The following is a 14,885-nucleotide window of genomic DNA, read 5'->3' on the forward strand; positions in this document are numbered from 1 at the left end:
TTGCCGTAGGGGAGGAGAAGGCCTGCGGGGGAGCAAGGAGCTGGCTGGTGGGGAGGAGAAGGCCAGCAGGGGAGGGAGGAGCAGGCCGGCGAGGGGGAGCAGGCTGGCGGTGGGAGAGGGAGGAGCAGGCCGGCGAGGGGGAGCAAGCTGGCGGAGAGAGAGGTTGACAGAGGGGGAAGGGCTGAGGGTGGAGGTTAGAGGAAGGGGAGAGCTAGGGAGAAGCAGTAGATGGAGCAGTCGGGGAGGAGTAGCAACTCACCTTAGTACTGTTGATTATGGAGTCACAGGAGCATCTGAGGGGACAGGAGCAACCTCATCCGCACAAGGAAATAGGACAGGAATATCTCTTGCCTATAAGGGAGGGTCCGTGGTGCCGTGAGAAGCCTCCTGAGGTGGGACTGGCTCAGCAACTCTGACTGGCACCCAACGGGGGGTAGAACGAGAAAGGTGTCGAGAAAATCCTCCTGGAGCTCAGTGCCAAAGGATTGGCTTGAAGCACTGTACCTGCTGCATCCGGGGAATAAAAAACAATCTGAAAGAAATCTCAACCAAGCAGACGAACATCTTTGAGCTGCCCTGCTCGGTCTACAGGTAAAGCGGCGAGCATCCAGTCCCTGGCCTGTAACTTGGAAGGGTGGGACCCATGTATGCGAGCAAAGAGCGATCTTGAGCTCTTCTGCTTTGTATCCTTTTTGAGCTGTTGCAACTTGTATTTTGAGAATGTGATGGTTTTCACGGCTGGTGGAAGCAGACGAGGATCGGCTGTGAGCCATCGTCAATCGAGGTGGAAAGGCCGACACGAACACAGTTGAACTCGTCCGACTAATATGCTGCTAGGAAGGAGAGGGAGAAGGTTGAGGGGAGGGAGACTAGGATGGAGAAAGAGAGGAGGGGGGGAGAGGCTAAGAGAGGGAGGAGAAGGGAAGAGGAGGAGAGAGCCTAGAGAGGGGCGGGGGAAGGGAGGTAGGGAGAAGAGCTGATATAGGCGAGGAGGGAGGCTGAGGGAGATGAGGAGAGGGGCTGAAGGAGGCGTGGAGGGGTGAGGATAGGGGCGAGGGTAGGGAGGCGGAAGAGGGGCTGAAGGAGGCAGGGGTAGGGGAGAGGAGAAGGTGGCTGAGGGAGGCGGCTGTAGAGGCAGGAGTAGAGGAGAGGGTAGGCGGGGGTAGGGGCTCAGAGAGGGGGATGAGGCGGGGGTAGGGGCAAAGGTAGAGTTGGGGGTAGGGCCGGGGATAGGCGTGGGTAGAGGCGGGGATAGGGGCAGGGATAGAGAGGCGGGAAGGGGGCTGAGGGAGGCTGAGGAGGGAAAGTAGGGAGGGGGCTGAGGGGAGGGAGGAGAGGGGTGGGGAAGGGAGGCAGCGGGCAGAACCGTAGGAGGGGAGCAGCAGCAGCCCGAGGAGAGCCTTGGGATCTTCACAAAGATTTTAGGTACAAAGATCCAAACTTTTTTGGTGGAGGAATTTATCCTCAAGAGGTTTGTGAACTTAATTGTACAGCTAATGGAAGCTATTGTAGTTTCTTGGATCTTAGCATTACCGAATCTTCCTTATGTTTAGAAGTTGATATCTATAATAAACGACAACAACCTGAGTATGCTATGTTGAATATCATATGAATGCCTCACATTGATCAAAGATTTCTGATATGGCTAAATATGGAGTGATTACATCCCAGTTCTTTAGGTTCTCTCGTCTTTGCACAAGTAAGAAAAATCATGAAGAAACAATGCTCTATTTTTTGTTGTAGTTATTATATCTTTGGAATTTCAGCCTTGGATATGTTTAGGATCCTTGAATGTAGAATCAAAATCCAAAGTGGGGAGCATCATTGTCACGAGCATCCACACGCCCTTGGCCATGCTAGCTAGCGCTAGCGTAGGTAGCCCCAAGTCAACGGCCATGTAGGCGTCCGTACAACCATTCAGGCAGCCCTGCGCAATCAGCAATCAGTACACAGTATATGGGCAGTCAACGCCATGTCATCACAGGTAAAAAAATGCAGAGTTGACTTTTTTGTTGTTGTTGTCAAGATTGACCTTTTTGACTGACCTGGCCAACGGTCGGTGTCGACCAGCCGACCAGGTCAACGACCGGCGTTGACCAAGTTGGCCAGGCTGACCTGTCAGCCTATAAAAGGGCAGCCTTTGGCCCTCACTCTTCATCCACTCCTCAGCCCTTCAAGCCGTCAGAGCAGCAGAGTTAGGCCTCCCCGCGGCAAACCAGCAGGGTAGACTTAGCCTCTTCAGGGATCTAGTGAGGATTCACCTCCTTTAGGTAGTCTAGTCTTCCAGTTTTGCAGTGAGGGTTTGAGCCCCTTCATACAGTTGTATTCAGGCCCTTGGGCATTCATTATTCAGTTGTATCTATTTCCTCTTTGGAGGTCCACTACATTCTCTTCCTCTGATTCTCTCACTCACATCCATAGCTCACTTTGTGTATTGAGTGCATCATCTTGCAGTTGTAGTTAGTATTGAGCAAGAGAGAGAGTCAAGATAGTCTATCTCCCGCTACATTGGTATCAGAGCTTCGGTTTTCTTTCCTAAGATAGGAAGGGTCAATTTAGGGGAAGCTCTATTGGTTATTGGTCCAGACTAGATCCTGCAAGGATACCATGAGCACTAGTGAGCAGTCCAACACCGCGCCCCGGGGGGGGGGGGGGGTGAGGGTTTAGTGCCTCAACCGCCACCACCACCCCCACCACAGAATCCTATAGACACTTCCATGTCTGCCATGACAACCATGTTGCAGGCTGTGATGCAGATGCAGCAACAACAGTCCGAGGCTCTCTTTATTTGCATGACCCAGCTTCAAGAGACGCGGGAAGATCGTGAGCAGGCTGCCAGAGAGCGTGAAAGGCTAGCTCGGGAGGCCAAAGAAGAACGCGATCGGGAGGCTTGAGAAGCAAAAGAAGAACGCGATCGGGAAGCTCGAGAAGCCAAAAGGGCGGCTCGGGAAGCAAAAGACGAATGCGATCGAGAGGCTCGAGAAGCCAAGGAACTCCGGGACCGCGAGGCTCAGGAGGCCAAGGAGCTCTGCAAACGTACTGCTCGAGAAGAGAAGGAAGAATGGGATAGGCAGCTTCTCATTTCTCTACTTCGACCAGAGGGGGGAGAAAAGGAGAGACTTCCACCTCTAGCCAAGCCTTCTTTTCTAGGGAAGCTCAACTTCACACGCTACAATGGTAAGCAAGAACCCTTAGTGTTGACTTCATGGCTCAATCAGTTCGAAAGTTATTTTTCAGTGATGCCTCTACGAAGGACAACGAGTGGTGCATCCTAGCATCCATGCACCTCATAGGCAAGGCGGTCACCTGGTGGCTCAAGTGGTAGAAGAACCACTATGATGTAGACGAGGAGACACCTCTCTACAACTGGACGGAATTCGTGAAAGATCTTTGATCACGGTTCCTGCCACCGCAGAACCTGGACAGGCTCCAAAGTCAGTTCTATAAGCTGCACCAGGGAGACGGTGAATCATTATGCCAATAAGTTCACTTAGATGTTTATATACTTGTAGTTGAAGAACAGTCAGAAGCTGAGCGAATTTCTCCATGGGTTGCATACATACATCTAGTGGTATGTCAGAATTTTCAGGCCACGGGATTATGAGTGTGCATATGAGCTTGCTCAGAATTTTGAGCTCATGCACAAGGGTCAAGGATCCAAGTAGGTCAACAATAAGAAGTCCCATGATTCCACACTAGGTGATGGTGGGAATGGGCAGCAGAAGAAGAGCTGGATGGTGAAGGATAGCAATGGCTATGGTGGGTACTTGGATACCGCAACACGAGCACTCTATGCCAAGGAGAACCGATGCTTCCATCGTCATGTGCCGGGCCATAATAAGAAAGATTGCCCGCATTACCGGTTCGGCAATAGCTTCAACAACCTCAGTAGTCATTGAGGAGCTTGAATGAACAAGAGACTATAGGGACAACCTCAGTAGTCATCCAGGAGCTTGAAGCTCAGCAGAAGGGGGAGCCTCGTCAGTTTTTCAATATGTTTCAGTTTTATGGACAGGTCGGTGGTCAGAAGGTCCTTATCCTGGCAGACTCAGGCAGTTCCGAGGACATCATTTCTACCGTAACAGCTCAATAGGCTTAGTTGCCTCTTACGCCAACAGAACCAATGACCTTGAATGGTGCATTTCCAGGGCAGCAGATAGAGAGCAACATGCAGGTAGGTTCAGCCACTCTGAAGATCTCAGGGTGGGTACACAGTCGGCCACTCAGGGTCGCACCTACTCAAGCAATGGACGTCATCTTGAGACCACGATGGTGGCACCAGCAGTTCAAAGTCCGACCAGATTATCAACAATCCCCCCAACATTGATATCCCCTCTCTCTGCTCACCTCACCCGTTCACCATCCACCATCCAGCCCCACCTCTCTACCTTTGCACCAGCCCCTACTGGTCCGAGATCCTAAGAGGTCTGGCTGACCCACCAGATCTATGGGAGTCTCTCCTCATAGAGGTACCTAGCATTCGGGCACCTGAGGCAGAGTTGATCCGGTTTGCACAGGATCAGGCCCGTTTCACTCAGGAACAGGGGATTGTTCAGCAGGCCAATCTCATCCAGGAGCTCAAACAAGACATTGTAGAGCTCAAGAAGGAGTTTTCTTCCTTGAGCATGGCCTCGGGGGTACACCTGCAGCAGCTATGGAGGCTCAGATAGCCACCATGCAGTCGACCATAGCAGAGACTTCCAAATGGGTAGATGTGGTGAAGCAGAAACCTGCAAAGGCAACTGTTTCGGCTACCCTTTTGGAGCAGCACAGAGGGCCACCAAGGCTCTCAATATCAACACCTGATCCCTCGCACATACCACGACCGACCTCTTGCACTCTTTTCACTAAGGGGGGATCAAAGACACAATCATGAAGGTTCATAATGGCCGAGCGAAGGATCATGAGGGTTTATGCACCGAGTTTGTTGCATACGGGATTGATATCTTAGCCCCTATCCTTGCAAAGCTATTTAATGAAGCAGTTTGTCTCGGTTTCGCATGCACTTGGACCCTTAACACTATCACATCTATCCACAAGGCAAGGATCCCATGGATCCAAGTAACTATAGGACCGTTATGATGGGGCATGTCATGTCCAAGATATATGCTTCAGTGCTAGATATGGAGGTCAGTTGCTATGCAGAGACGCAGGGACTCAGAGCAGATGGATATGTAGGCTTTCGACGTGACCACGGGACGATGAATCACATCCTGACAATTAGGAGTGTGACGTGTCATAGAGGAGGCCAGGACACGGAGATAGAGGATATATTGCTGCTTTGTGGATTTCCACAAAGCCTTTGATAAAGTACCTCGAGCACGACTCATGAGGCGATTACAAGAGTTGGGATATCGGCCGGAGATAGTTTGGGCTGTTATGGCACTTTATGAGAGGGTTTCTGGCAGGTTTCGGACGGGGACGAATGGACAGATGAGATCATGAGCACCATTGGGTCAAACAAGGTTGTCCACTCTCACCGACCTTGTTTGGCCTCTACATAGACAAGCTTGAGTCTTGTATGAGGACACTAGGAGGAGCTGGTTGTTTTCTAGCGAGTTACTTGCTCCAGATTCTTTTGTACGCTGATGATGTGGTGCTCTTATCCTTGTCTGCTGAGGGGCTCTAGAGACATCTAGATCCACTACTGGCTTTTTGTGAGTCCCATGACTTGAAGGTCAACTTGGGTAAAACCAAGGTTATGATCTTCAACACCTCCTAAGCAGCTGCACACAAAGAGCAGTTTACTTTTGACAGAACACTAGCTGAGATCGTTTCATCGTACACATACCTGGGAGTTCTGTTATTTGGACCTATCTTCACGATGAGACCGGCGATGCAGGCCCACCTAAGTAGAGGTTACGCCTCCGTGGCCCATCTGGAGAGACTGTCCTTCCACTCGCACTTTCAGGACCCGCGAACCAAGGTTCTCCTTTTCGATTCCTTGGTCTGACCTACAGGCATGTATGGTAGCAGTTGTTGGGGACCAGACCTCTTCGACACAGAGTGGATTCGAGTGGAGAGATTACAGGTTCTTCTACTATCACCGATGATGCATAGCAAGCCATCTGTCCCTCATCAGATCATGCAAATTGAGTTTGGGGCATCCCCACTGCAGTTAGATGTTGCATTTTAGACTATCACTTACCTCTATCGTGTACGTGCTTATGGCTCATGTACCACAAGGCGATGCAGGCTACCTTGGTTGGCACTAGCATCTTCTATGGCATTAGCAGGTGAGGGTGATCAGAGATGTTGGTATGCATGCACATGCGGGTGGTTTGAGAGATTGGGTTTTCATATAGACAGGTTGCCATCCTTCCAGTACAGCATTAACGCTCCATTTGTCCCATTTCGGGGCAACGAATTCAAGCCCATCATCTGGGAGCATCTCTTACAGCTACACACATTCAGGACCTGACTAGCACTGGCAGAGCTCCGTGTGAAGCTCTGTTTCTATTAGGACCATTGCTTGCACATTTCAACGGAGGGTCCACCAAGGTACACCCAGATCCACCTATTACATTCACTCAGGATTATCCTTGGACAGTTACGTGTGACATTGCACCGACTCCGTATTGAGAGCGGGTGAGTAGAGGGGATACCGAGGGAGAGTCGTATCTGCACATTGTGTGAGTGCGATGAGGTGGAGTCAGAGGAGCACTTTTTCTTCCATTGCTCAGTCTACTATGAGATTCGTGGACGATACCATTTCCTTTTCAGAGACGGATTCGAGGCCCTCTCTAGACTCCTATATCCAAATCAGAGATGCCTGGCAGTTTTTATTCACAAGGCAGTCCGGCATAGAGATCTTCTCATCACTTTGAGGAGACAGGAGCAGGGGACCGTGCCTGGCCCATCCCAGAGTACGATATAGAGTTCTTCTAGGCAGAGCAGGTTGCTCTCCCAATCAGAGATAGCAGGAGAGGCAGAGACCCTAAGACCGAGACGTGGCACACGTGACAGAGGACAGATGCATTGATCACTCACTGACATCTCCTCTATTTTCAAACCTGGGGTGCGGCCGATCGGGGTTACTGTGGCACTCGTCAGGTGTCGGGTAGCGACCAGGAGGGCACGACGGATTACTCATCCAGATACAGACAACGATCCATTACGGGCTTCTTGCCTACTCTGCCTAGTCTGGCATTGGGTGTATCTTGACGTTTTGTATGCCTATTGTATTGTATTGGATCAAACTGCGTCTCCACATGAGGATGATGACGCCATGATGGTTGTAGATGATTATGGTGGACATGTACGATGATACCACTAACTATGTCTACACAGTGTTCTAGCATGGGTTAGGATGCTCGCTGAGTAGCTCCACCCTATTTCTCATTGTATCAGGTTTTTCTTCAATCTCATAGACCCATCGGTCTTTAGCAGACTTTAATAAACTTTCTTTCTTCCTTAGTGGGGGACTTCAACGCGAGGACAAGGGCCCGTCAGGTACCACTTCTTGACTTCAGAGATGATTCCACTCTATTGGCAGATGTTGACCTTGAGTAGGTAGGTATGCTATGGGTTTCGGCTGGCAGGTGAGGTTCATTCTCATCTTATGGGTAGGCCCTATTAGACCTAGGCAGGATACACGATCTCATTATCTATAATGGTCTTGACAGATGGCTTGCTTCAAGTGGTTTCACATGCTTTCCACATGGGGGGGGCTCCAGTGTTTTTGATTACATCATGGGATTCCCTGTCTTCACATCTTGCATTACTGACTTCACTGTAGCACCTCTCCCCCCAGGGGCTGATCATACATAGCTTTTCTTTCACATCTCCATCTCCCTTTGTAGATCACCTTCCACCCCACTCAGTGCTTACTCCACCTACCACGATATATGCTTTGATTGGGATCACTCACCTTCTTACTCTGGCCTTCTGTACATACTTCTCGCTTATATTGACTTCATACCCCTTTTAGAGGATCGTGCTGCCCTTGTCACCCGCTCACTACACGAGGCTGTCATTCACGTTTTTTTCCACACCACCCGCTCCACCCGCCCACCACCCCCTGGAACCGTATCGTGTAATAGTTGGTACGATGATGAGTGTAAGGCCTTACGCCGTCAACTCAGATTAGAAACCAAAAACAGTCTTCCAAGTGCACCAGATACGCTACGTGAATACCGTAGACTGGTACGAAGGAAGAAACTAGACTTCGTTCGTCGAAATGAGGAGGAGCTTCTGAACATTTTGTTTAGTAACAACTCTAAGGACTTTTGGCGGAGATTTCTAGAAGGACAGTCCCCTCCGCCACTTACTGACACCCAAATTTGGTTTGATTATGCACGCACACTTTATGACATCCGAAATCAGCCAGTCCCTAACCTCTCACACATGCCTCGTCCCACATCCTGCACCCTCTACTAGAGGAGGGGTAAAGGATGCTGTAATGAAACTTCATAATGGCCGAGCGAAGGATCATGAGGGGCTATGCATTGAGTTCATTGCATATGGGATTAACCTCCTAGTCCCGATCTTAGCAAAGCTTTTTAATGAAGCGGTTTGTTTAGGATTTCCACACACTTAGTGCCAGCTTGATCTAGTTTAATGGCCCAAGCTCTGAAATGGACCAAGGATGAGAAATGTTCTATGAGATGAAGGTGAGCTGTACAATGGATGAGTCGTTGCAACTTGTTCCTTATTGCCAAGAAGTCCTCCTTTAATATTTCAGGACCATTAACACTATCTCACCCATCCACAAGGCAGGGGATCCCATGAGCCCGGAGAACTACAAGACCATTATGATTGGACATGTCATGTCCAAGATTTATGCATTGGTACTTGACTCCGAGGTTAGCAGGCTTGCAGAGTGTCGAGGACTTAGAGCAGCAGGACAGGCCGGATTCCGGCGTGATCATGGAACCATGGACCACATTCTCACGCTCAGATGTATCATCAAGGAGGCGAGGTCACGGAAGTAGAGGGTTTATTGTTGCTTTGTGGATTTCTACAAAGCATTTGACACGGTCCCGACAGCCCGCCTGATACGATGCCTATAGGACTTGGGTTATGACCAAGAGATCATTTCGCCTGTCATGGCACTTTACGAGAGTGTTTTTGGCAGAGTTCGGGCAGGATCCGAGTGGACAGATGAGATCATGAGTACCATCGGGATCAAACAAGGGTGTCCTTTGTCGCCTACCTTGTTTGGCCTCTACATTGACGAGTGATGCAGACATAGGGGGGTGTAGGTTGCTCTCTTGCGGGCACGCTAATCCAGATTTTGCTCTATGCAGATGACGTGGCTCTCTTGTCTTCCTCAGCAGAGGGGCTTTAGAGACACCTAGACGCACTATAGTCCTTTTGTGAGTCTCATGATTTGAAGGTCAACCTGGGTAAAACCAAGGTCATGATCTTCAATACATCTCGAGCCATCATGCGTCTGGAGCAGTTCACATTTGCGGGGTCATCTGTTGAGATAGTTTCATCATACACTTGTCTTGGGGTTATCTTCTCCGGACCGAGCTTCACTATGAGACCCGCGATGCAGGCACGCTTGAGTAGAGGGTATGCCTCATTGGCCAAGCTAGAGAGGCAGTGCTTCCGCTTGCACTTTCAGGATCCACATACCAAGGGGTTGCTTTTTGACTCCTTGGCTGGCCCAGTAGGGATGTATGGCAGCCCTTGTTCGGGGCTAGACTTGTCGGATACAGAGTGGGCCCGTGTGGAGCGGCTACAGGTCCTCATGTTATCACGGATGATTCGTGGTAAGTCATCCGTTCCTCACCAGATCATCCAGGCTGAGTTTGGGTCACCCCCTTTACAGCTAGATGCTGCATTTCAGGTCATCACATATCTGTACCGAGTTGGGGAACATGGGGATTATACCTCGGGACATAGCAGGCTACCATGGACAGCTCTATCCTCTTCTATGGCACTTGCAGCAGGAGGAGATTAGAGGTGCTGGTATGCACGTACAGAGAGATGGTTTGAGCGACTGGGGCTCCGCATGGATAGACTACCTCCCTTCCAGTATAGCATGGATGCTTCGTTCTCTCCCCTCTTATCACACGAGGTCAACCAGGTTATCCGTGAGGATCTACTACAGCTACACACTTTTCGGACTTGGTTGGAACCGAGTGAACTCCCAGTGAAGCTTAGCTTCTACAGAGATCACTTCTTACATATCACAGCAGAGGGTTTCATTGACCCACTAGGATACACACAGATTCACCTACCCCACTCGCTGATAGACCCATCGGTCTTCCGAAGACTTTAGTAAAACTTTCTCTCTCTCTCTCTCTCTCTCTGATTATTATTTTTGTAGATGACTATTATTTTTTATATGACTATGTGACATGTAGTTTTTTGCTTTTTGTATGGGTGTTGATGCTCGGTTAGTAGCTCCACCCTTTCAGCTGGCTTGTATCAGGTTTCTCACAATCTCATAGACCCATCGGTCTTCCGAAGACTTTAATAAACTTTCTTTCTTTCTTTCTTTGTCTTTTCGCTTTTCTTCTAATTTTCTGCTTTGTTCTTCCTTTTTGCTACCAAAGTTTTTGTTGTTTGGTTGCGATTTCATCCAAGAGATTTTGGAATCTTTCGAAACCCAGATGGCAGCTTATGCTTGGGTATTGATGAGACCATAAGTGTAGCTTTGCTTACTAGGTTCTTTTTCGTCTTGTTTATTTTTCTCATTTACTCATTTCAATATTTATTATTATTATTATTATTTTCCTTTATTTTTTTGCTTGCTCCATAAAAAAAATTAATTTGTAAGATTGAATATATTCTAGTCTTATGGAGGGGTATACATATAGTGGATGTTTAAAAAAAGAGTCTCTTGAACATAGGCAGTAGGTGGTCTTGGGGTACTGATCATACTATAAACTTTTGCGTTGCTTGTTCAATTACAATCACTTGTTTTCCTTTCGCTTAAAGTTTCTCCTTTCTTTTCTTGATGATTATTTTCAATTGTAGATTTCTTCCTGCTACAGGATCCTCTAATTCAATTTTGTAAGTTTGGCACTAACGTATTCTCACTGAGACATTACTCATTAGGCAAGATCAGAAGTCAATATTGAAAATTTGAAGGGCCCTTCTTCATTGACTTGTTTGTGTTGGGAAACATTCTCTTGGTGCTGGGGGCTTGCTGAAGTTCAAGCTTATTACCAACAGGCTGTGAGGTTTTTTACAATAGAGCTGTCATTGTCTCCTCTTACACATGAGGTCTTGTCTTTTTATTCTTATTATTCTTTCTCTGCTCATTGGTTGTGGAGTGTTCTATCATTGGCATTGGAATTAGGCTTTTTGTAATGTACCTTTCATCCTCAAGGCTGTTTGCAAAGAGTTATTCATCCTTTTTCACTGCTCCAATGTGAAACTTTAGTGTCTGATGGAGTGGGCCTGAGCACTGTGAGTGATTGTATTTTGGCAGAAGAGGGCATGCTATGATTAGTTTCTTTTGTTTGAAAAACTTCCTTGTTTTAATTTCCTGCCATTTCTTCTTTTTGAAAAGGGTTACTCTGCCTTATCCTTATCCTAAAAGACTCCAAAATGAATATTTGTAGCTGAGCATGCTGGCCCTGTGTTGTCTGGCCTTAGGTTTAGATTTATGTTTCCCCCCCCATGCTTTCGAGCATTTTGGTGATTGTCTAATAATTGTCTATTGCTTTGCACAGTATTTTTCTGAAGACGAGAACCCCACCATCCATTTTTTATTATATTGGGATAAAGCTAGCCATCTCTTTTGTCTTTTTAATATTTGATTTATGCTCAGCTCTCCGCACATCCTCTGCAAAGAAAGAGAAATGGGGACAAAGAAAAGACAATACAGGAAACTCATATCCTTAAAGGATGAGAATAAGTTCTCAACTTCCAAAAAACAAATAGGCTGTAGTTGGATTTAAGAGCTTTTCTATATCATCTTTGTGACTGCTTTTGACCCTTTATTTTACCTGATGTCGTAGTTACAAGGTTTCAATTGGGAAAGCTGGAGAAAAAAATGGTACTTGGATTTGGAGCCCAAGGCAGCAGACTTGTCCAGCTGTGGAATCACTACGATTTGGTTTCCTCCACCTACCGATTCTGTCTCACCTCAAGGTGATGCTCCTTTCATAATGGTTGGTGAAAATTGTGATTGCATATATTCAGTGAACTAAAGTGCTTCTGCTACCTTTCAGGTAGAGTAGACGCATCCACTGCCATCCGATTTATCTATCACTGTGAACATAAGACCATAGCCTTTCTAAAATGATTTCTATATGTTCCCATCTAGTTAACTGTTCAGGACACATGGATTCTGATAAGTACTTTTGGTTAACTTCACTTTAAGGTTTTGGCAGGTTATATGCCAGGTGACTTGTACAACCTAAATTCAGCGTATGGTACTGAAGAAGAGCTTAAGCATTGCATCGAGGAGATGCATAACCGTGATCTATTGGTATGCATTGGTTATCCTCGTCTTGTAATGTCCATTTAATATAAATGCCTGAATCGTATGATTTTCTTTATAGAGCTATGACATTGTGAATTGTGTTTGTTTGTAATGAGTGAATTTTGCTTGCTCGTACAGGAAAATAATTCAAGCACTGATCTTACATTTCTGAAGAGTTTTTTGACACAAGATACTTTAATTTATGAGAGGATATGACACTTAGCATTCACCTTTCACTGACGTTTGTCCAATAATTATTTTTTAGAGTTTTGCATATTCTTATAATGACCAATCTATTGACCCACATCACCCCATATGTCTGCATGAATTCTGTCCCCTCCTTTTCATGCGTTGCATAACATGTAATTTTAATGCTCTGGAGATGTTCTATTTCTCAGTGTACACATGATGGAACATAGTTAGGTGAGGATGACTTATTTGTTTGAAATGCTCCAAACTTAAAAGATTTTATGTACAAAGATCCAAATTCTTTTGGTGGAGGAATTCATCTTCATGAATTTTGTGAACTTAATTATATAGCAAGTAGAAGCTTTTGTAATTTCTTAGATCTTAGCATTATTCAACCTTCTTTAGGTTTAGAAGTCGACATCTATTATAATGGCAACAACTTGAGTATGCAATGTTGAATATCATAAAAATGACATACATTAAGTTCAACATTTCTAATTTGGCTAAATATGGAGTGATTACTTCTCAATTCTACAGGTTCTCTTGTAGGGGCCTGTGGCAGGCCAAGTCGGCCCAACCATGGCCACCGAACCCTAGTCGGTTTTCTAGGGCCCATGTGGTTGGCCACCAGACAGGGTACTGACCCTGCTGGTCGGTCAACTCAAGGGGCCTGGGCAGTGCCTATAAAAGGCCTACTCCTCCATTCATTCCAGCATCCAGTGCAAGACTTAAAGCCCCTCTCGAAGGCTGTGTTCAGCACTAAGATCTGGAGCAGTTGCTGAGAGAGAGAGTCCATCAATATTCTCCAGCACTTTGTACTGCTCCCTTGGAGCTATTTTTCTGCCCACCATCTGGTGGATCAATATACTCTCTTTCTCTCTCCATCCATATTTATTTCTGAGAGAGTGTTTGTTGCATTTGTGATCATCTATCTGAGTTGAGTGTGTGTAAGAGTTGGAGAGATCTTGGGTGGAGGTTTGAGTGATTCATTCCCTCTTGATTTCTAACACGAACCCACGCCGATGACGATTGACCCAAACAATCTCCTGAAAATGTTTGTGACATTAAATGACAGCCTGCTAAAAAAAATTTGACTGTTGGATCGTGTGAACCAGCACACCTAATCGGCGACGGCCATCCCATGGCCGTCGGGTTGTGTGAACCCAGCCACACACAACTTGAAGTTCCAACTTCCAATGACATTGGAGCGAGTCCATGCAAGAATCTAGCCACCGGCTTAGTTTCTAGGCTAGGGTAAAGGAGCTAGTGTTGTGCATTGCTAACTTTTTTAGCAGAGATGGGAGGCACCACCTTGCTTGTCCTCTCCAAACTTCAGGCTGATGAAGTCTCGTCCAACGATCGAGGAGTCAACATCTGGAAGACACTATGTCAGCCTCCTCCAAAAGGCTGGACAGTGCTATCTGCACGTTGGGGCATACACATTCAAGATCCGAATCCTAGGCTCCCATTTTGACTCCCATCCAAACTGCCCTCCTTGGGATAAGTTTACCTTGATCATAGACCTTTGCGGCCACCGCCTGGGAGACCAAGATGCAAACCCCTCTGCTCCGTCCTATGGCAAGGGACCACACCTTTGGGCCTCTCCCTAGAAGAAGGTGGTGGCGCCGTCTGATGTCTGTGATGCTGAGAACATGTGCTCCTGTATCAAAAGGAAGTCCACTGCTTGCCCTACCACTGCCCTCTGCAACTCATGCCGAAGGATCAGGTGGTACGGCTGACTTCGAGCACGGTCGTGGAGCTCGTGCACGTTCCAGCTCACTATGGTCCAACTCACGAGGACAGGGAAGCAGGAAACAAGGCTCTCTTGTGAGTGGGTGCTTGTTCCAAGAGAATGACTATAACAGGAGGGGTGAGGGGGGGAAAAGGGGGTGGGGAGAGCTCAGGAGGAGGGAGTGGGAGTGGAGAGGGAGAGGGGTCCGGGGAGGGAGGGGGGCGGGGAGGAATAGGGGCGATCACATGCCCATCCTGCTGATCAGGCACGCCAAGGCTCTGGATCCCCTCCTCCTTAGTCGTTGTCGGGCTACCCTCTGTAGATTCCGCTTCCTGAGGCTCGTTGCTGACACATGGGTGACTGCAGTTGCTGGACCTCCACTAAGGGATTACCACCTTGGTTGAACAGTGGTCCATGCCACTAGGGGGGGAGGGGTCTCCAACCAAGGGGCTGCAGCTGCACCTCCGCGGGTGCCTCTCGACTTGCTCTCTCAATCTCTCTCTCCGTCTAGCCCGTTGCCTGCGGCGCTTTAGAGCCAATTTGCTTCGTTTCTTTTTCTTTTTTCCCACCTGGGTC

The 14,885-nt window shown here is 47.7% G+C and overlaps 1 protein-coding gene across 3 annotated transcripts in view; it reads left to right on the forward strand.

Annotated features, from left to right (window-relative positions):
- LOC147897615 (uncharacterized) overlaps positions 1-14,885 on the forward strand; it is a 110,487-nt gene that overhangs the window by 31,747 nt on the left and 63,855 nt on the right. For all 3 annotated transcript variants that reach the window (XM_087380237.1, XM_087380239.1, XM_087380238.1), the window contains exons 6-7: positions 11,922-12,054; positions 12,297-12,394. In XM_087380237.1, coding sequence (XP_087236363.1) covers positions 11,922-12,054; positions 12,297-12,394 — 231 coding nt within the window. The remainder of the gene's footprint in view (positions 1-11,921; positions 12,055-12,296; positions 12,395-14,885) is intronic.

Source organism: Dipteris shenzhenensis, chromosome 10, assembly GCF_047967505.1.
Source record: "Dipteris shenzhenensis isolate YYH24624 ecotype China chromosome 10, Dip_SZ_1.0, whole genome shotgun sequence".
NCBI lineage: Eukaryota > Viridiplantae > Streptophyta > Polypodiopsida > Gleicheniales > Dipteridaceae > Dipteris > Dipteris shenzhenensis.